This window comes from Trachinotus anak, unplaced genomic scaffold (assembly GCF_046630095.1).
Source record: "Trachinotus anak isolate AG129_WGS33_773 ecotype Australia unplaced genomic scaffold, CSIRO_AGI_Tana_v1 ptg000032l, whole genome shotgun sequence".
NCBI lineage: Eukaryota > Metazoa > Chordata > Actinopteri > Carangiformes > Carangidae > Trachinotus > Trachinotus anak.
Genome location: NW_027273883.1, coordinates 5,867,501 through 5,887,905, shown reverse-complemented (window position 1 = coordinate 5,887,905; position 20,405 = coordinate 5,867,501). Strand labels below are relative to the sequence as shown.

Here is a 20,405-nt window from a genome sequence, read left to right as displayed (position 1 = left end):
AGCTGTACCAGGGATTCACAGTTTTATTTCTACGATTGAGACACTGAAAAAAAACTGCAAATTGCTTGTTTCAGCAAATATTAAAAGAGCCTCTGCTGAAGCACTTTGATGTGTGATGTTTCTCAGCTCTGACGGTGAGTGTGTCAATATTGATTGCGAAGCCGACGTCTACATGCTAAGATTAAACGTGTGAGGCAAATGTACTCTGTCAACAGTTTGTTAGAGAGAAGCAGATTGATGTTGTTTGCAGGACTGAGATCAGTTCATTTATTTAGCATTTGTTGAAATAGGTAAGGTCATCCACATTACAGAAAAACATATTCTCTCTCTTACCCCTGGAGGTCTGTGGCCATGCAGATTGTTTCAGTTTGAAGATACAAGGTTCAGGGTTCAGCTTTTCCAAAACACAGCATTGCTCAGCAGAAGACGTGCTATGCTTTAAAGATGAAGCCTCGGAGCCTCGGAGGCTGTTTAATGAGTAGTTTTTGGTCAGAGATGAGTTAACTTAAGTCTGTCTCTCTTTTTGGTCTGGTCTGGTTTAGAGCTTCTGGACACTCACTGCAGACCTGGATGGGAAAGGGAATCAGCAGTAATCTCTCACTCTCGTCAGTGTGGTTTCCAGCTGTGGCATGCAGCTGTTTTCACAGAGAAAGCTTTGACAAACCAACTGTACGCTACCTGTCCAGCAAGTAACGACAGCAGGGACAAAGTCAGCAACTAGCTGGAGAACACAGTGAAGCATTTAGCAGCTAAAGACATTGATATCTCCCTCAGGTGTTGGTGAACAGACAAGTGAATATTAATTGTATATTTGTCATGATAGAGACTGATTCTTTGCCTGCTGGAAAACATCTGCCATTAAAACTTTAAAAAATTTGTTTGCATAATAAGTGTTAGTCCATCATGGGTAATTCTTGTTTCAATACTAAGAGCAAAAACAGCACAAATTATGACAAAAATAAAGATAGACTTTGCTAAGTCTAGCAAAGGTTGAGAGAGCTACGAGCTGTTGCATCTATATGTGCCATCTTGAAAACAGTATGTGTGTCGAGATTTGGAGATTTCCACCTCTGAAAGTTGCTGCCACACCAAATTTAAAGACCCCCCTCCAATGAAAATCAAGTTCTTAACTCTTGTTAACAAGTCCATATGATGTTTTCATATTACAAGACATATCATGAGCAAGACAGCCAGCCAGGGTTTCATGCATCACATAAGGAATCAATCCTGTCAAAATAAACCCAAAATCTTGTCAGTACAGACCAACCACTAACACTGTGTCAGCCACTGCCAGTTACAGGCTAACAAACTACACTGACCATTCTGATATGTCTGCTAGTTGCTGATTTTGGGGAACAACAAACTCCTCATCTGAGTCTGAAACTGACTGAGGCTCTAAAGATGAGATTATATTAGATTTTTTACTTTTTATTGACAGCCAACAGTTGTGATTGCAAATAATGCAAAAGTGCAACTCAGCATCACTGGTTGTATTTTAAGCTGTGCGCTTCATTGATTTCCTACATGGTCCGACTCTTGAATGAAGTTGTGCATTGGGAATATTATATTTCATTTGTGAATAGTGGGCCCACATCTCAACTAGTTACCTCTCCGAGGAGCACTGGAGATTTCCAGCTGCCACTGAAGGAAGATATAACCACATTAGTCCGACTCTGACAAGACAGCTCTTTCAACACCAGTGCATAACTCGGCCTGAGAGTCCTCAGCGTTTAACAGTTACCCTTTACTGCACTATTAAAACACAAACGTCGAGCTGAGCTGTTCAAAATAGATTTCCTCTTCTACATCAGGCCTTGGCACTCAATGATAGCAACAGGACATTTTATTTAGTGCAAATGTGAGACCCATTTAGCAGTGGACAGTTTTGGCAGGGAAAAAGACAAGTGGTTACTGGCACAGAGAAGATGGATGAGGAGGAAGAAGCCAGGCGACAGTTCATACACACCACCATGACTGTGTTGCCCTCAAACCTCTCGACTCGCTGAAACCACTCTCTGAATAAACTATCTTTGATGAAATCCCATCACGTTCACAACTCCATTTGTTTTCTTGACAGCATGAGCTAGACAGACTTGATATCTTTTCTACTCTCTCTCTCCTCCCTGATGCCCAAATAAGCCCAGTGGAGACTGTCACAGTTTGTCATCAAACATGACTATTATTTAATGTTTTCACATGACAAACACATGGAGATTGTATCTCCACTTTGGTTTTGTCACATAATCTTTTTTTGTGTAATCATATTATTCATGGGCACATGAAAAAAGGTTCTGCTGCATCTTTGAGTCACTTCCTGCACTTCTCATTCTGACCTCATTCTGACCAATGTGGAAGAATGTGGAGACACTGTATGTGCTCAGTAAACAAGGTGTAAAACTACCAGAGGCCGAGATACTGTCTCAGCATCTCAAACTCAACACTATGGTTCCAAAACGACTGTGCAGTATATGGAAACATTATGGTTTAGGTTAAAATGACCACTTTGTTAAACATATAATAAACAGGTGGATATGGAACGATTGTGTTGATGCTGTCAGTTAAAAATGGGAAACAGTGATCTCCTGTGGTAAAGTCTTATTGACCCACCCGTCCACTCCGACCTCCTCCCTACACAGATTTCGTTGTTTTCTTACTTCCTGGCACCGGATCTTAATATAACATAACTCTAAAGACTCTTACGTTGGTTTGGTTGGAAATGAAAATTGGTTGACGTCAAAACTCAACATTCACTAACTTTCTTCCTTTGTTTCAGTCATAATTACCAGAGCGCTTTGTCACAACACCAACATACGTTTCTTTGAGGCACTTCACTTGCAGAAACGACTGATGCTGTCTTTCGTCTTGGGAGGGCAGTCTGTGAACACAGTGGTCAGCATTTAATCGTCTGTACGTCATAAAAGAGTTATGTTAAAGCTGCACTGCTCAGGTCGCTGTTCTTATAGTAGCGATGTGTCAAATGACTACGTGTAGGAGAAAGGTGTTGCTTGTAAAGACAAACCCACAGAGAATTATTTCCCAGCTCTGTAGTTCCTTTCAGCTCTATTGAGCTTTATTGCATCTTTCCAGTTCATTGTTCTGGTTTTACAGCCCGAAACTTGCCCACAGCAAGATTCAGTCTTATCACTCTCATCTAGCTCCAGGCAGCTGTTTTCATTTGATACGTGCCAATAAACCAGCTGTTTTCTACCTGCTTAGCAGCAAACAGCAAAGTTAATGACTGGCTGGGGAACATGGTGGAGGACTAAGCAGCATAAGAGCCAAGTATTTCCATCAATAGTTGGCAGAGACCAAAACACAGATAGTGAATACTGGACTGTAAGTAAATGCTAACATTAATCCACATCTACTAAAAATGTAAATAGGCAACTGTTTGGTTACACATTCATCATTTAAACTTTGTAAGGTGATGATAAAATGTAAAAGTGGAAATCAGCATCACAGCAAGACAACCTAAAGTTAATTAAAAAAAACAAGACCAACAAGAATATTAGATTATATTCTAAATCTAAACTATTTTTATCTTCATCTTCTGGCAGCTTTGTGGCACGAGGAAAGACTGCTTTACAGAAAACAAAAAAAGATAGTGGTGGAAGAATAGAAGAAGACAGTAGCCATTGTGAAGTTGGGTTATTGTTTGCTTGCTTTGCTAATGGCTGCTAGCTGCCTAGCTGTTACCTCGCCGGTTTGGAACAGTCGTATGATATTATGTATTTCCACCCACGTAGTTGTGTTGTCAACCCACATACAGCCCCAGGCCCATACAGACGGCCTCGTTTGAGGTTTGCTGGCCTTGCTGTTTTTTTACTGCCAGGTGTAAATAGGGTAAAACAAATGCAAAAAAACACTGGTCAAAAAGGCGATGAGGGCCATGTTGTCTGTGATCTCATGTATTTACTGTAGTTCAGTGAATAACTCCATGTTGTTACAGTTGCAGGTGATAAGCTCCGATGCCTCTGAAATATTTGTGTTACTGTAGCTCTCACTGCACCGTGTGAACATCTCACGTCACGGACAGACGACATTCCTGTTGTGCACATGCAGGCAGAGTGGAGCGCAGCTGGAGGGGCAGCGGCAGTCGGAGCTGAACCGTTTGAGGAAATTAAAAAAACCAGGATCAAACAGGAGTAAACGCATCCGTTTAAAGATGCGTCCAATTAACAGCCCCCCGTTTTCCTGCCAGGATGAGTCATTCCTGTCTCCAAATATAACCTCAGCTTTCAGCACCACACAGATTAACACAACGTCACATACAGTATGCACATTAACACTCAGAGACACACAGTTACATGGATAATCTATCGCTCTGCACTGGGGATGCAACTTATGAGTATTTTTATTATTGATTAATGTCAGAATGTAGTGAAAGAAATAGTGAGAAATTAATCCAATAATCCAAGATGGTGTGTTCACCTGAGGTGTTTGGTGCAACCAAAAGTCGAAGACGACTTATTAAACCAGCAGATATTCAAACTGACGGAGATTACTGTAACGCAGCGCGTGTGTGTGTGTGCGTGTGTGTGTGTGCGTGAGAGAGAGAGAGAGAGAGGGAGGTGGGAACGATCAGGTCGGTGGTGGATCCTCCGAGCTGCAGATGGCTGCTAATGTCATGCAGAGCTGAATTCATTTCTCTTGACATCTTCGATTCGTTGCTGTGACGCACGTAGTGAATTTTCTTTTCTGATAAATTGTCCCTGAGGCTCAGCACAATCCTGATCAAGATGGCAGGATGATGGATTGGAAAAAAAAAAAAGATGTGTAGAGAGGGCGGGGAAGCTGAATGAAATATGATGATTTCATTCTGGAAACACCACATTTTACAAAAAACCAGCTTGATGTTTACATATTATTCAGTATATTTTAGAAATACAGGCCGGATTGTAACAAATGACATTCACAGGCATGTTTTTAATGGACTGAGTGGGTGTCTGAGGTTTTCTGAGGCTCACTGTTGACAAGTCGTCTCAAAACAAAACTCTTCCCATAGTTTCTTAGCAACACTAAGCAGAGATGAAGTGGTTTCTAAAGTTAACAGGAGTCAAACTGTTTGATCACACATCACAATCACTTCACAGCAGTGATGCAAGTTTCATGTGTTTATCTTTCTTTTACAGATTATCTGGGGGCATTTTTAATTGTTACTCCTCACAGCCGAGGTGCACATAAAATACTCCTGAAGCGCACAGGAGTCAATAAAAGCCGGCTGTGTGTTCCCGCTCACTCCACTGATAGCTCAGCTGGAGAGTCTTTTCTGCTCTCATGAGTGTAACAGGAGCGCGGCATCCTGGGTCGGGTCAGGCACGGCCCACGCGCCTGCTCTGTTTGAAGACGTCCCCCACAGGACTCAGTCAACAAACACCCACGCTCATGATAAAACACACTGTCCGCTGCTGTGATGGGCCCAGACCACAGGATGAGATCACACTCAGCAGTATGTTGGTTTGAGAGCAGCTCGCTAAAGAAACAAGCTGACAGTTCAACTCACTGTATATGAAGTTCAATTTAAACACCTGGCGCCTGGTGCTTCGTAGCCATGTAAAAAGTGCTGATCTAAGGATGGCAATGTTAACGGTTTGGTCAAGGCGCAATACTCAACAACTACTGGATGTATTGCGGTGGTCTCCAGAGGATCAGTCATACTGGCTTTGATCCCCTGACCTTTACTCTTGTGCCATCATGAGGTTTTGTGTCTCAAAAGGTGTTGGATTGGACATGACATTTGGTTCAGATGCCCATCTTGAATAATAATAACTTGATGCTGATACTCTGACTTTTAATATCGCACCATCCCCCAATCAAAACCTCCATTTATGCTTAAAAACCTGCAAAAGTAATAATGAAGCCTCTGCAGTACCCTATGTTAATGAGCAAATGTTATCATGCTAACTCGCTAAAATAGCATTTATAAAAACAACACAAATAAAACCACAACTGACAAAGAACTAGTAAAGACAATTACAACAGTCATTAAAAACATCAGATCATAAAGCTTTAAAATCTCCAGCTGGAATGAAAACATCTCGCTTCAGGACAGTTTTCTGCTTATTCCATTTAAAAGGATGATGAAACATATATTGTATGGACTGTTTAAGGTTAATGGTGATTAGATCTGTCGTTACAAGATTTAAAGTTTACAGTTTGGAAACTAATAGCAGATAAATATCATGAGATGGTTGGTCCTTCGTTTATGACAACTGCACAATTTGTCTTTGGTGATAAAACATAATGCACTATCATTAACAAGGTTTAGCCGCTGAAGTAATTATGGGTAGAGTGATGATACAGAATATCTTGGTAATGTATAGTATTATTATATTTTAATTTTTGAGTCAAATGTTAAAAATTAACCTTGAACGAACGTAATGAAGCTCAATTCCTAAGCATTTGTATGAACATTTAAAGTGAAGGACAGTCAGAGATGAGACAATGGCGGATGTGGAGAATAACACAATGCAAGTGGTGTTGTCTGCGTTTGAAGAAGAAGAAGAAGAAGAAGAAGAAGAGGTGATACCTGGACAAATATAGTTACACATCAGCATGTTAGCATGCTCACATTAGCACTCAGCTCACAGCACCACTGTGCCAAACTACATCAAGAAAAACCCTCAAATAATGTCTCTTTAGGAGTTATACTCCTGCATTAACAGTAAAATTAATTTATCAGAATTTGAGCAGTGGAGGGAGATGGTGTGCAGTAATTACAGGACAAATCTTTTGCCAAGCCATAATTAGGGCTCAGTTTTGCTAAATTAAAAGACTCACTGCCTTAAAATATTTAATTATATACTTTATATAAATTAGCATAATCTTCTCTTCAGAGGTTTGTGGGTGCAGCATTTTTAGAAAATCATATACATTTGAAAAAATGTGTTTTCTATGTTAGAAAGATTCATCCTGACTCAGCACCCTGCATGTCAGATGGTAAATCGGTATCATCTTCTGACACTAATCAAAATGATATCATCTCTCTGGGTGAGTTGGTTTAGAAACGTCCTCCTTCACTGGTAAAGTCACTGAAACTGGAAATTGTATCGTTCTTTTGAAGGACACACACACACATTCTGTTTATACTGGCTTTTACTCCTCTTCCTGCTCCAGACAAAGCCTCTTGCTCTGAATTTCATCCATCCACCAGCATTTTTCCTCCGTCCTCATCCATCATTTTTCTATCAGCTACTCTGGTCTGAGCTTCCAGGGGAGTCCTGCTGAAGGATTCATCAATTATTCATGTCCCTTTTCTGGCCACAAGGACAGAGGTGGCACAGTCGACTCGTCCCTCAGTGGTGATGTATTGGTGCGATAAAAGCCCTTCACACAGAGCCTCGGTCCAATTCCTGCTCATCTGCACCAACCACAGCGTGACATCTGCACACACTCATACGGGGAGTGACGGTTTTATTCAGCTGCACCATGCTCCTGCATGGCTTCAGGCCCATTCATGCTAAGGACATATCAGCAGGCTGAGAGCATGATGATTGGTTGTCCGGCTTACTGGGTCATAGCTGCAGCGCGACGCTGGGCTGAGCTGTGCATGCACAAGTCCCCTTTGGGAGAAACTGCAGGCTAACATGAGTCACGTCACTGTTCCCCTGCTCGGGCTCTCAGTGTGCACTGTCACCCTGGTGGCACCAAGGCGGCTAGCAACACCATGTCAAACACAGTGACGTCAGCTCTCTGCATCCATTTTGGCTTTGCTCACTGCAAAATGGACTGAAGAGGAGTCAGACAGAGGGCAGCTGAGAGGTGCAGATCAAAACCTGCAGCACAGATGATAAAAACGCCGCAATACAGCTGTGTGTATAACCTGCAGTGTTTCAAAGCAGCGCACAGTGGTCTCATTTTCTAACGTTTAGCTCATTAGCATTCACCACTGGCGTGATGTCTTTTAATTGTATTGTGAGCAGCAGTGACAATGTCTTTCTCTCTGCCTGAAGGTGTGTGTGTTCGAAAAATGACCGACCTCCTGAGAGCCGACAAATTACAAACATGAAGCAAACTAAACTCATCATGAAACTGTGACAAATTCACAATTAGCAACACACCTCACCTCAGGTAATGAAGTCAGCTATAGAAGAAACATAATTAGACTTTGGTGTTATCTGTTTTGAGACTAACAAGAAGCAGAAGCTGCACTTCTGCATTGAGCTGCTTCGGTGTTTCACAGGTACAATGTTTATCATGTTCACCATCTTTTTTTTAGCATAGTAGCATGCTACCGTTTGCTAATTAGCACAAAAAACACAAAGTACAGCTGAGGCTGATGGGAAGACTTTTACCCACTGATGCTGCTAAAAGTCAGGGCAAAACCAGTTCATCCTGACACAAAATGCAACCAAGGTTATCACGGCAGCTCACTCACAACCACAAATGTGCACCTCATGATGGCGTCAGGAAAAAGTTAGAGGATCAAAGTCACTAGGATTCATCGTGTAGGAGCCATGAGCCGCATCTGTACCGAATTCAATCCATCCTGCAGATGTTGAGATATTTCAGTCGTGGTGAAGGAAAATTCAAGCAATCTAGAGACCAGGAGTTTCTGTCTGACCAGTAGATGTTGAGATATTTCACTCTCACAACTGCGTGTGAAAAAAGAAAAATGATAAACTCAGGTCAGTGTGATCTGTGCAGTAGCGAGTTATGTACTAAAACCGGCACCACTGCTTCCAGAGAGAGGGTGAAACCTTCCAAGAATACGTTGCAGGGATCATCAAGAGAGGTTATAAAGCTACTTCAGACCAAACTCACAATGCAGATATCATTACCACAGCAGCTCTTCTCTCTCAGTGCTGCTGTAATGGGTTTTTTTTATGGTTGTGTGAATTAGATTGTTACCACTACAAGCTTTGCTCTTGCTTCCCTGTGCATATCAAGACTCTCTCATATCTGTGTGTTAGGAGCTGGCGGATGCAGGTAGTTAGCTTAACCTGGACTGGCAGAGGAAACAGCTCTGTCCAAAGTCTAAAAATACACCTGAAGGTTGACCTTGTATAATTCACCAGTTATCGTGTTGTATCTTGTTTCATTCATCCACACTCAAATGACAAGTTGTGGTTTTACAGGGATTTCTTTGCTGCGTTTCTAGTGTTTTTCATGCTAAGCTAACTGCCCCCTGGCTTCGGCTCTTTACTTAATTCTCGGATATAAAAGTGGGATCAACAAATCAGTGAAAAAGTACATTTCCAAACAATTTTTTTAAAAGGAACTACAAAAACCTTGATGGGTGGAAAAACCGACAGAGTAAAAATGTATTTATCTATTATAAATCCTAATCTCCATATTTGTAGAACTGTATATTTCCCATTATTTACAACTATACACACAAAGATTTGCATTTGTGCATGGACAGCTGCATTGACTGAGGTAAAATAATGTTATCCTACAAATTAATCAGAGGTTCCAGCTGAACATGTCTCTATTTGCCCCATAATTACTACCAAATTACACAGTCCTTTCCAGAAGCCTTCCTACGAAATTGCAGTTATACAGATAAATCCCTTTGTATAAAATTATCATTAAATTATTAGGAATGTTTTGGACGTGTAAAATAAATCTTTATTATCCCTGATGACTTGCTCCATAACTGCAGTAGCATTTAATTAAGAGACAGATTTCACCGCTGTAAACACAAGCAAAGCACAGGGCCAATGAATATTAATCATACGCATTAGTTTACAAAAGCAGACGAGGAAGTCAAACACCTCTTCTGGCTTATATTGTAAGAAAAAAAATGCACTGTCACTTGTTAATGGAGAGTTATGTGTTTGACACTAATCGCTGCTCCACATCCCCCATCCCACCCCATCTGGAGAGGAGGGAAAAGGCCATCAATTATCGCTCAGCCTCACAGAAAATCTTTAGCAGAGGGGACTATTTCAGTAGCAGCATCACAAGCCAAAAAAAGGGATCTGTCTCGAAAAGCGATGCAGTGCTAATGAACCAGTGTTCCTTGAAGCACGGATCTAAATGTTGGAACAACAGTGCTAATTGTTGATCTTGACGACACCTGGACAGGGTAGATGAGGTGGATAGCTGTGCTCTACTGCGCTGCCGTATTTTTTCCAATCTATCCAGCACCACTGCTCCCAGCTGCAGCGAGAGGCGAGTTGTAACTTGTGACAGGGCTAATCTCTGCGGACAGACCGGAGCACGGCCCAATCAGCAGGGGTAGGAGGCAGAAAATGACAACGCCAAACAGAGCAGCTCCCTTAGCTCCTCCTGCTCTCAAGCGGAGCTCCTGTGTGTTAAACTGTGCGATCAGTCCTCTAAATGGGAACGTCAGCCTCGTCTGCAACAAAGATGTCGACTCACACTGCTTTTGTTGCGCTGTGTGGCGTTGAGTGACGGCTCAGTTATAAAAGATCTTAATAAACATATCAACATGTTGTTAGTCTTGTTCCAAAGTCAGACTGGTGAGCGACATGGACACACAGCAAACGTCTACAGGGGTTAAGGCAGCAACTAACCATCATTTTCATCATCAGTTAAACTGGTTGTTTTCTTAATGAATCACTTTTTCTATTAAATGTAAAAAAAAATAGTGTAAAATGTCCGTTATAATTTCTCACAGCTGTTGAGGTGCATTTAGAAAGTTTGTCTTATTCAACCAAAGATGTGCAGCTTTCTGTCATATATGAAAAAGAAAACCACCTGATCATCACACTTGAGAAGGTGGACCCAGCAAATAATCAGCGTTTTGTCTGAAAAATGACTACAGCTAATCGATTATCAAAATAATTGTCTATTGATATTCTGTCAGTCAACTACTCAATTAATGAAGTAACCGTTGCACCTGTAAAAGGTGTTCTCAAGGTTGAATCTGGGTTTACAGTGTGCAGCAGTCTTTGTCAGATACTGAACACATAAACACCACAACTACACCCCATTCAACTAGGACTCACACTCAGAGCCTCTAATAAACTGCTGGTGGTGGTCTGGAGTTCGGGGCCAGTGGTTGGCTGGTTTCCTCTTGCAGGCGTAGAAAATGGACTGATAGATGGAAACATAAGCAGCACTGCAGGAAACACTACTGGTGATCTTTGGATGTCAAATGCATCCAAGATCCAGTCCCAACCACTGATTTAAATCAAAAACAAAATCTAAATTCTCAACAATAGGATGCTTTTGATTGTTGTGAATAACTTCAAAGAGGAGCTGCTGTACATCACAGCAAATGTGTTGTTGCAGTCTGATAAAGACTAATTATGAAGCTGAAGTGTGTCCAGCTTTGACTTGTACAAACTATAAAATCATATAAAATGAGAACTGCACAGTATCCTGCAGCTTTGCTACAGTGGCTGATCTCCTCGCTGCCACCTCTCATGTAGGGTGGGTGCACACAGCTCTGAAACTGACTGAGCTGCAGTGATGGCTGCCACAGGGACAAGACATCAGTCATGTAAAGTTGTAAAACGCAACACCTCCAACCACAGAACTGACCATAAATTCATTTCACCAACAGCTAAGTCGCCTCATTCCTCTTTCAGACCAGAGTTTAAAGCATCCAAAAGGGCATAGACACAGTTTCCAACAACGTCCCTCTCAGGGCAAAGTCGTTTCAGCTCCATGCACTGACATAAACCACCGCAGAGCAACACCACAGAGGAAAGCACGAAAAAAAAAAAAATGCTCATCACTCTTTCTCCGTCATATTCTCCCCGCTGGGTTTCTACAAGGTCATTGTGGCGCACGACGCAGGACAGGACGCCCCGGCTGCATTCTGCACGTTTGAGCCTGGCCCGGCGTTGTACAAATCAAATGTAACAGCACATAAAGAGGAAAACTTTTTAAAATCAGGGGAAAAGTGCAGTTAGGACAGAACTACAAATGTGTGTCCGTGTGGTGAAGAGGGGGAAAAAAGGACAAGTGACGGAGAGAGACAAGGGCATCGGTGCCAAAAAAAAAAACCCATCGCCATCAATAAACTGGACGAAACTGGATGGATGATGGGAAGCTGGTCGTATGGACCGTGTAAAGACATTAAAACATAACCCTGGTAACCTCCTGCCTTCCGCTCCCTGCCTCCTCCACAGAGTGAATCCTCTGCGCTGTGATGGATGATGGGGATCGCTCCTAACGCACAAGACCTCCCGGCAAGAGCCAGAGCAAGGGGCGCATTTCGCCAAAATCCGCAGTCAGAAATCTTCACATCCGGTCTGATTATGACATTTGTGATTAATAATCTATTCTTCTTCTTTTTTTTTTCACCGTGGTTCCATTTCTGCTTTGATTCTGCTCGGGTGCAGGTTTAGGGGTCATGGCGTTGCGCAGCGCAGGCCTATAAACTGTTACTAGTCGGAGATAAATGTCGAGTTGTATCACAAACATGCGGAAATGTCCCTGGATGTCGTCCCGCTCCTGCATGCACCGATTCAGCGGCCACAGCAGCGGAAATGAGGGCACTGAAATGGAGGTGAAGACAAAATTGCACATTTACAGAACATCATTCATCTGCTTACCTTTTGATGGGAAGGTCAGCGCGTTCAGGGACAGCCGAAGTCTTTTGTTGTTTTGTTTTTTTTTTGTTGTTTTTTTTTGCTGTGCAGGGAGTCACCCCGAGTACTTGAAGCAAAAAAGGTCCTGTGTGCTCCTGTGATGTGAACTGACGTAGTAGCACAGAGCTGCACCCTCCACCCTCCACCCCCCTTCACTTACTACACACCATCCTCCTCAGATGGAGACACCGCCCCCTCCTCCTCCTCCTCCTCCCCATCCTCCCATCCCTCTTCCAGCAGACACCATTCCTCTGAGAAAGAGGAGGGGGGCGGGGCGTGGGGGGGGGGGGTTGCTGGTTTGCAGGAAACCAGAAGCGGTGAAGGTGATTGTATCTTCCTCAGCCACAGGTGAGTCTGAACGCATTAAAGGTCACACTTTACACGGAGGGCACCCATCCACGTGCACCACGCCTCTCCCTGCACGTGCTGGGGCTCGTGCCTTTAATTGGCCTTGTTAAAAATAAATAAATAAAATAAAATAAATCACAAGGATGCCCCTGGTGGAAGACAACTGAAATCCTCCCCTGTTCGTTTTTGTAAGGATGTGATAAAGATATCACTGCACTGTTACATATATCAAACATACAAGTCTGCTAAAATAAATAAATAAATCAATCAATCAATAAATAAAAAGCTTCACATTTGGTGTTAATAGTATTTCTCAGAACTGGCACATATGGGAAATCATCACAAAGCTTTGACAATCTAACATCATTTATCCTTGATTCAGCCTCCTCTTGACTGTGTGCTCTGTTTACCATGTGCCCTGCAGACATCTTCACTTGTCAGAGCAGGAGAAGCACAGGTGGTACCAGCAACATTAATGAGCAGTGTTTATTCAAGTGTCCCAGTATGGGAAGTGATGATGGTGAGCCAGTGTGAACAGCGCCAGGTCCATGAAACTGATTCAGCTAAATGGAATTCAGCCCATCATTCATTTCATCAGATACACCTGTGCTCTTTTAGCTCAGCGATGCTAAGAGAGCACAGATTTAGCTTTAGATGTGATGCTGAAAGAAGCTCAAGTTTTGAACCTTGTGGACAGGTCCATCTGATGTTTTTAAGACATTTCATGCGTGAAATAAGCAGTCAACGTCTGAGTATTTCCATCTTGGATCTGCAGTGAACCAGTGACACTCTCATAAACATCCAGTGTTGGATGTAGATGACAACATTTGAATCAGTGCAACTTATATTCTTTGGCATAAATAACAATCACAGGTTGTTAGATGTTAGAAATTTAAATTATCAGCATTTAAAGTCACAGCAAACGAAGCAAGTCTCTTAATTCAACAAATGTAAGGGAGTCCTGATTCAGTGGAAACAGAGAAGGTTCTTCTAACTTTTCTTTGTTGGATTCACATTTAAATCAATTAATTATAACTTTCAGAACCAATAATCGTGAGTCCAGCTGTCAATAAGTTAAGCTTATTCATATATACTTCCCAACATGCATTGCATTAAAGTTGAAATTCCCCAGAAACACTTATTTTTTTTAATATGAAAAAAGTTACACGACGGAGGCCGCTGTGTGTCTCTGAGGCGTCAGATGGTCTTCTCTGTGGTCGAGGTCCTGCACCCTTCTCAAGTAAGGCCCCAGAGTCAAATAATGATGATAATGAATAACAAGGTCCTTAGGTTTGAGACCACTGGTTGTACAGCAAGCTGTCACGAGGGGCAAAGATAAGGCTTGACACAATATAGGACTAAAACAAAAAAGGAAAAGTTAATAGAAGTAAAAATTATAAATTGGATAATCTTAAGAAATCTTAGTTAGTGAGATATAAAGAGATTAAACCATAAAAAAACAAAGTGGAAGCAATTTGAATTATTATTATTCCCACCTCTGACTGATCTAACCCCCCCCCCCCCCCCGTCCATGGTAACATACAGTATGTGGGCAACACTTTGCCTTCAGCATTTCAGGTCTTTCAGTCAGATCTCCATTGACGCTCCAGCTGTCGTCTGATTGTCATCAGGAGCAGGCGGATCAGATGAGGCCCGTTGCCTCGCTTTAGGCTTTCAGCTGCTTTTGTCTGTTTGAATCATCTATTGATCAGCTGGCCTGAGGGGCTGCTATCTGTAGGCAGCAGTTCCTCCACCCTCTGTCCTGCTCAGTCTGATAGTGAGGAGGGATGAATGTCGGAGTGACAACGTGGCACATTATCGGTGGTGCAAAGTCTCATTTGCTTCACCATATTCCCCAAAGGACAGCGGCGGCATCACTAATGTTTTCACTTGAGGATGGACGCCTCCATGAAGCGGCAATGACACAGCCAAACCTATGAGACAGTGGATTAAATACTAGAGGGTTTTTTTGTCTGTTTGTTTGCTGGTGTATTCTTCATATCTGTGTTGAGCAGCTACAATTGTATTTGAGAGCTTCGTTCCATTTCGTGCCAAATTCAGCACCTAAATGCACCTCAATTCAATTCAATTCAATTTTATTTGTGTAGCGCCAAATCATAATATACATTATCTCAAGGCTGAGACTTTACTTTGTTATAGAGAAAAACCCAACAGTTCCCACAAAGAGCAAGTGCTTGGTGACGGGGGGGAGGAAAAACTCCCTTTTAACAGGAAGAAACCTCCAACAGAACCGGGCTCAGGGTGGGCGGCCGTCTGCCTCAACCGGTTGGGTTTAAGAGGAGAAAGAGGGGGAGGGGGAGGAGAGAGGAGAAAAGAGAGAGAGAGAGAGAGAGAGCAGGAACAGCTGTATAGGTAATGGTGTTATCAATAAACTAAATAGAAAATGTTATAATAACCTCAGTAGCTCCTGGAAATGACTGAAGTCCACAGCCGAGCTAGCAGCTGTGTGAGGCTGTACATAAGCACAGCAGTGCAGTGAATGCTAACGTGACAATGCTAATATGCTCACAATGCTAACATGCTGATGTAACAACGTGTGTTAGCATGTTAACATTTGGTGATTGTCACTAAACACAAAGGACAGCTGAGGTCAGTGGTGTCATTAGTTTTGCAGGGAAGTGATCATAAACCAAACGACTGGACAAAGGAAAACTTTGGTGCCAGATGAAAAGTTAAGGGATCACCAAAGTTGTTCATTTTAATCCTGAGAGGAAGATGAATGTGTGAACCAAAGTCCAGTAATTATCGAGACATTTTACTAAAACCACATGCCAACATCATCGTTGCATTTGAGGAGAAGTCAGCGGGTCGAGGCAGAATCTCAAAACAGAATCTGAGATTTGAGATTCAGCTCCGTGTTGACATGATTGCATCATTTCTGGAGATTCATCAGCTGCACGTTCACGCTGCTGATCTTCTCTTTGACAACATCCCAGAGGAGTTCTGTTGGATCCAGATCTGGTGACTGAAGTTCACTGAACTCACTGTCGTGTTCATGAAACCAGTTTGAGGTGACTTCTGCCATTTGAAGATATGGGACGCACATGGTCAGCAACAGTACTCAGATAGACTGTGTCATTCAAACCATGATTGATTGGGATTAAAGGGCTCAAATTGTGCCAAGAAAACGTTCCCCACATCAGTACACCACCACCGCCAGCAGCCTGGACTGTTGACACTAGGCAGGTTCATGCTGTTTTTAAAAAAAAGAAGAATGTTGGCTGATGAAACTCTCAAATACCAGTCGTATCAGCTTCAACCTTTCAGCATATTTAACATATTTAACTCTTTCACATGAATGAACCAATGGTCTTGCGACATTGACTGCAGGAGACAGAAAGAAGGAGGTGAGGAGAGAGAGGATGGCCCTGCGGAGGAACCTGCTGGTCATATGACAGAGCAGACAAACACAGCTACACACTTCTCCCTGCAGCAGCTGGCCTGGCTGAAGCCCCGACACACCCGATTACCATCATTATCATTATCAAGTGAAATGCACCTCCAGACAGAAACTGCAGCTCCACAGTGTGTGCATCTGCAGCTGTCGTCTCTATTTGTTGTTTTCTGTACCTGCCGTAACAAAAAGCAAGCTCCCGCCTGGTTGACACACAATTTCATTCCCAAACATGATCAAATTTCCTGCGCACAATAAAGTAATAAGGGACAGTTTAATGATGAGTGCCTCTGCCAGCTCTTATCTGCAGTTGTAAATGCTGTAATGAATTGTGGTAGCAAACGCACGCCTTGTGTGAAACTGCACAGGTACATGTGTTGAGCAGCTCAATTAAGATTGTCTATGTGACTGAATGTGTCCCTCTCTAATCCATCAGTAATAACCACGATGCAATATGGTTCATTAACCTTCACGAAGAATTCAATCTCAGTATATGACAGTAATATTCCTGCGCTATACTGTGTTGGCTACAGCTGTTTATGACAATCAGCTGGATGTAAGGTTTATAACTTTAATTAAATGGTAGAAATGTAATTCTTGATGATAAAATGTTTGTGTGATGAGTTTTTGATTTGGACTTTGGGGGAAATATTTGTCGCCATCTGGTGGTCACCACAGTTAATACAGTAAAAAATGTCACTTTCCAAACATCCAGCCCAACACTCTGTCCTGCTACTTCCCAAAAAAAAACTTTATAACTGCTCCCTTTTATTTTTATTCTTTTATTTTTCTCAGAATGTAAAACCCACAGAGGTGTCGTGTTTCTTCATTTAAACACTGTGTATTCACTGTGTACACTGTGTATTCAATTTAATTCTTATTTGTATTTGTATAGCACCAATTCATAAGATACATTATCTCAAGGCACTTTCCAGGATAAGATCAAGACCTTACAATATTATAGAAAATGAGTTTTGGTCACAGGCTTCCACGTTTGCAGTGCATGGAAACAACAGTGTTTATCTTTAATGAAATGGAAAAAAATATTTTGAATCTTATGGGTTTTTCTCAAGCAGCGTGGTAAGTTATAAAAATAACTGATATAAATAAACATAAAAACATTCACACTTTACAAATTGCCAGTGTAGTCGTTCAACAAAGGAAAATCTAAATAGTTGAGTAGCAGAATTTCACCAGTCCAGCTTCATGTCAGCTTTGCTCCACACATATTTCCCTCCTCTCTCCAGAAACATCGCTTCATCGAAGCCACTAAAGCAGATGGCGTCGGTTACGCCAACATCGAGGATGGACTTGGACGGGTCCTTCCTTCCCTCTCGACAGTCCAGGAAACGCATCTGAAAAATGGAGAAAGGGTAAATCAGTTTGGGAGTTACACATTGTCTGTGAACTCTATTCACCTCCATTCAAGCAGTCATCCTTTAATTATTTCACACTGTCTGAAACTTTAACTTCAGTAATCAGTGGCACAGTCACACTAACTTACTAAGGTAAGATGCATGTGGCCTATAAGAGCATCCATCTGAAGAGAAACGACTTAAATCCATAAACAAATGAAAGTACTTACATATTCATCCAGGATAAGGTAGGAGTTCCTCATCTGTGAAGACAACCAAGGTCATGCTTTAACATGTTGGCTTTTCATCCCAACATTGTCCCACTATTAACTGTACATGTCACCAGCACTGCTGATGTTGCTCCACCGCCCACAACAAATGCTGCTGTACAGAGAGTCCCGTGCATGTGGCTGGATGACGCTCTGCACAGAATTTCCCGCTTGTCTCACTGTGTCAAGAACCTGGTCTTTTATTGGTCAGCTTCAAAGTGACAATAACCAAACTAGTTTGAACTTAGATTATGACTTAATTTCTCCCTTATTTTGATATTTACCAGTTTACTGTGGTAGAAAATGATCCCCTTTTTCCATTCACATTTTTACTGTCTGTACAAACTGATTTGCACGGTGTGAGGCATGTATTAGGATGTTAGCAAAATAAATTTAGCCATAAGTACAACTATGTGTTTATTTCCCATGTATACTCTGGTATTGTTAAGTACTTGAGTGAGAGATTTGTTTTGAGTGGATAACATGGGAAATTTTATTATCATGGCATTATTTTTGATGATATTAAAACTGCACAAACTCACATGATATGAACTCTCATCCTTTCCGCTCATTACTTTGCTGAGATTTGACTTGCTCTCATTCTTTTAGAGGTGAGACTTGTCAGTCCCTGGATCTCAATATGAGAATTTGTTAGGGTCAGACTATATGAGAGCGAGGATCACTGATAATACTGCATTCTGATTCACCAGTTTATATCACAGGGTGTCAAAGGTTCGGATTTAAGAAGCTTATTTAAACTGAGATGTTTTCCAGAGAATGGGCATAAGTTAGTGCATTTACACATATCTACAGTCATATCTGTTACCACTGTTTGGAGACTTATACCTTCTCATTGGACTCGGGGACAAGGCAGGAGACGCTGCTGTGTCTGTCCACAAACTCCCGAAACTGCTGGTCGCTGATGACGAACCTCTCTGCCTCTCTCAGGGCTGTCTCTCCTGCATTCTCCCCGTCAATCAGCAGACACTGGAATACCTGCGCACAGTGGACGATGAAGATGAGGATGAGTAGATGTGCGATGACACAAACACACTCTGCCCTGCGCTCTCCTTTCCTCTCCTGTCGTTACCTTCCAGCGGACCGGGTTGAGCTTGATGATGTGCTCCGTCATGTCTTCGTCAGCGTTGAAGGTGTTGATGACCGAGTTGATTTTGAACGCCACTTTATACTGCTGGCACCAGCCCCGGATCCTGTAGAGGTTGTCAAGGTGGCTCTTCCTGCCCTGGGTTCTCCCGATCAGCTGGTTGGTTGCGTCGTCAAAACTGTCACAAGAGACGGCCAAGATGTCCAGACAGTCACCTGAGAGAGAGAGTGACTCTGAGCGTTCTGCGTAACATTTGCATTGGTGCCAAATGAAAGGAAAAAAGTACTTTCTTCCATCATCATATGGTAAAGAGGAGTTAACATGCAAAATAATGTATGCAATGATGGATTTGTATGGAAAGGTTGACACTGATTACCGTATTTCTGGAACCATTTTTCTTTGATCATGCTTCCATTGCTGACGATGCTGACGCTGGGGAGCTGGAGTTCCTGTTTGCAGAACTGGACCAATTCACCCAGGAACTCTCCCTTGTCCTGCAAGAAAGGCTCCCCTCCAGAGAAGTTGATTTTTTCCATACCTAATAAGCAAACAGACAAAAACCAACAGCATGCAGGAGTTTTGACAACATATTTAAGAGCAGAATATCTGACCTGACAGATTCACCTGCTTCCTTCAGAAGTCTGAGGCCCCTCTTGGCTTCTTCAAGAGGCAGGACGAAGGACGTTTTTGCAGTGTGGAAACAAAACCCACATTTATAATTACACCGGCGTGTAAAATGGTAGTTGACACTAGTTGGAGTCATTGCATTTTGCACTTTCCTTTCCTCCAATATCCCGTGGGCTGAGCTCGTTCCCTTCAAGGCTCCCGCTGTCCAGCGCCAAACTATTGGAGAGACGCTCACAAAGACGCGCAGGGTGCTGATGCAGAGCCGCAGCAGCAGCTTGGAAAACGCGACCGCAGAGGAAAAAACCATCTTTAAACCAAAAACACGACACTGTCTCTGCCTTAGAACAGAGGGGAGGAAAGTCGATCAGCTGATTTTCTGTTTACAAACATCGAGAAACGAAACTGTAAAGATCCCTGTGCGGTGTGTGGTAAAGTGATAAAATGTGACGACACCAGTGCAATTTTAGATAAACCGTCAGTCATTAAATGCATCAGCATCAGAACTGTAAATTTTATGGGAAGGTGATCGTGTGTGTGTGTGTGTGTAGGAGGCTGAGTGGTTATTGCCTAGTAACATGAGATCAGATATAATATTTGCCTATAGTCGTGCAGACCTTTGAAGAACTTCATTATTTTGAGGCCTCAATCATGCTCTCTAATGCATCTGTTTCCTTATGACACTTACCCCCCCCAGTTTCTCCCTTAATGCTCCACTTTCTTTTAAAGGCCCTTGGCCGCTATCTTCCTACAAACAGAACTCAAGAAAAAAAACCTTCC

General features: G+C 42.3%; 2 protein-coding genes across 2 annotated transcripts in view; both read right to left on the bottom strand.

Moving 5' to 3' along the window:
• Window positions 1-12,644, bottom strand: part of sv2a (synaptic vesicle glycoprotein 2A) — a 46,175-nt gene extending 33,531 nt beyond the window's left edge. Inside the window, exon 1 of the mRNA XM_071469603.1 lies at window positions 12,474-12,644. The gene's annotated coding sequence lies outside the window, so the exon portion shown is untranslated. The remainder of the gene's footprint in view (window positions 1-12,473) is intronic.
• Window positions 12,645-17,038: 4,394 nt separating this feature from the next.
• On the bottom strand, window positions 17,039-20,069 carry LOC139612892 (S-adenosylmethionine-dependent nucleotide dehydratase RSAD2-like). Its single transcript, XM_071469035.1, has 6 exons — window positions 19,626-20,069; window positions 19,378-19,539; window positions 18,987-19,216; window positions 18,743-18,892; window positions 17,858-17,890; window positions 17,039-17,627 (listed from the first exon to the last, which is right to left on the bottom strand). Exons 1-6 carry the CDS (start codon window positions 19,933-19,935, stop codon window positions 17,463-17,465), a joined length of 1,050 nt encoding a protein of 349 aa, XP_071325136.1. The 5' UTR covers window positions 19,936-20,069; the 3' UTR covers window positions 17,039-17,462.
• Window positions 20,070-20,405: the final 336 nt, after the last annotated feature.

What these genes read in the sequence shown, in the direction of transcription:
- LOC139612892 (XM_071469035.1), bottom strand. Translation starts at nt 19,935, where the DNA reads ATGGTTTTTTCCTCTGCGGTCGCGTTTTCCAAGCTGCTGCTGCGGCTC. An exon ending in AAAATGGTTCCAGAAATACG is followed by an intron (nt 19,217 to 19,377) that starts GTAATCAGTGTC and finishes TCTCTCTCTCAG; the next exon opens with GTGACTGTCTGGACATCTTG. An exon ending in TCCCCGAGTCCAATGAGAAG is followed by an intron (nt 17,891 to 18,742) that starts GTATAAGTCTCC and finishes TTGTCTTCACAG; the next exon opens with ATGAGGAACTCCTACCTTAT.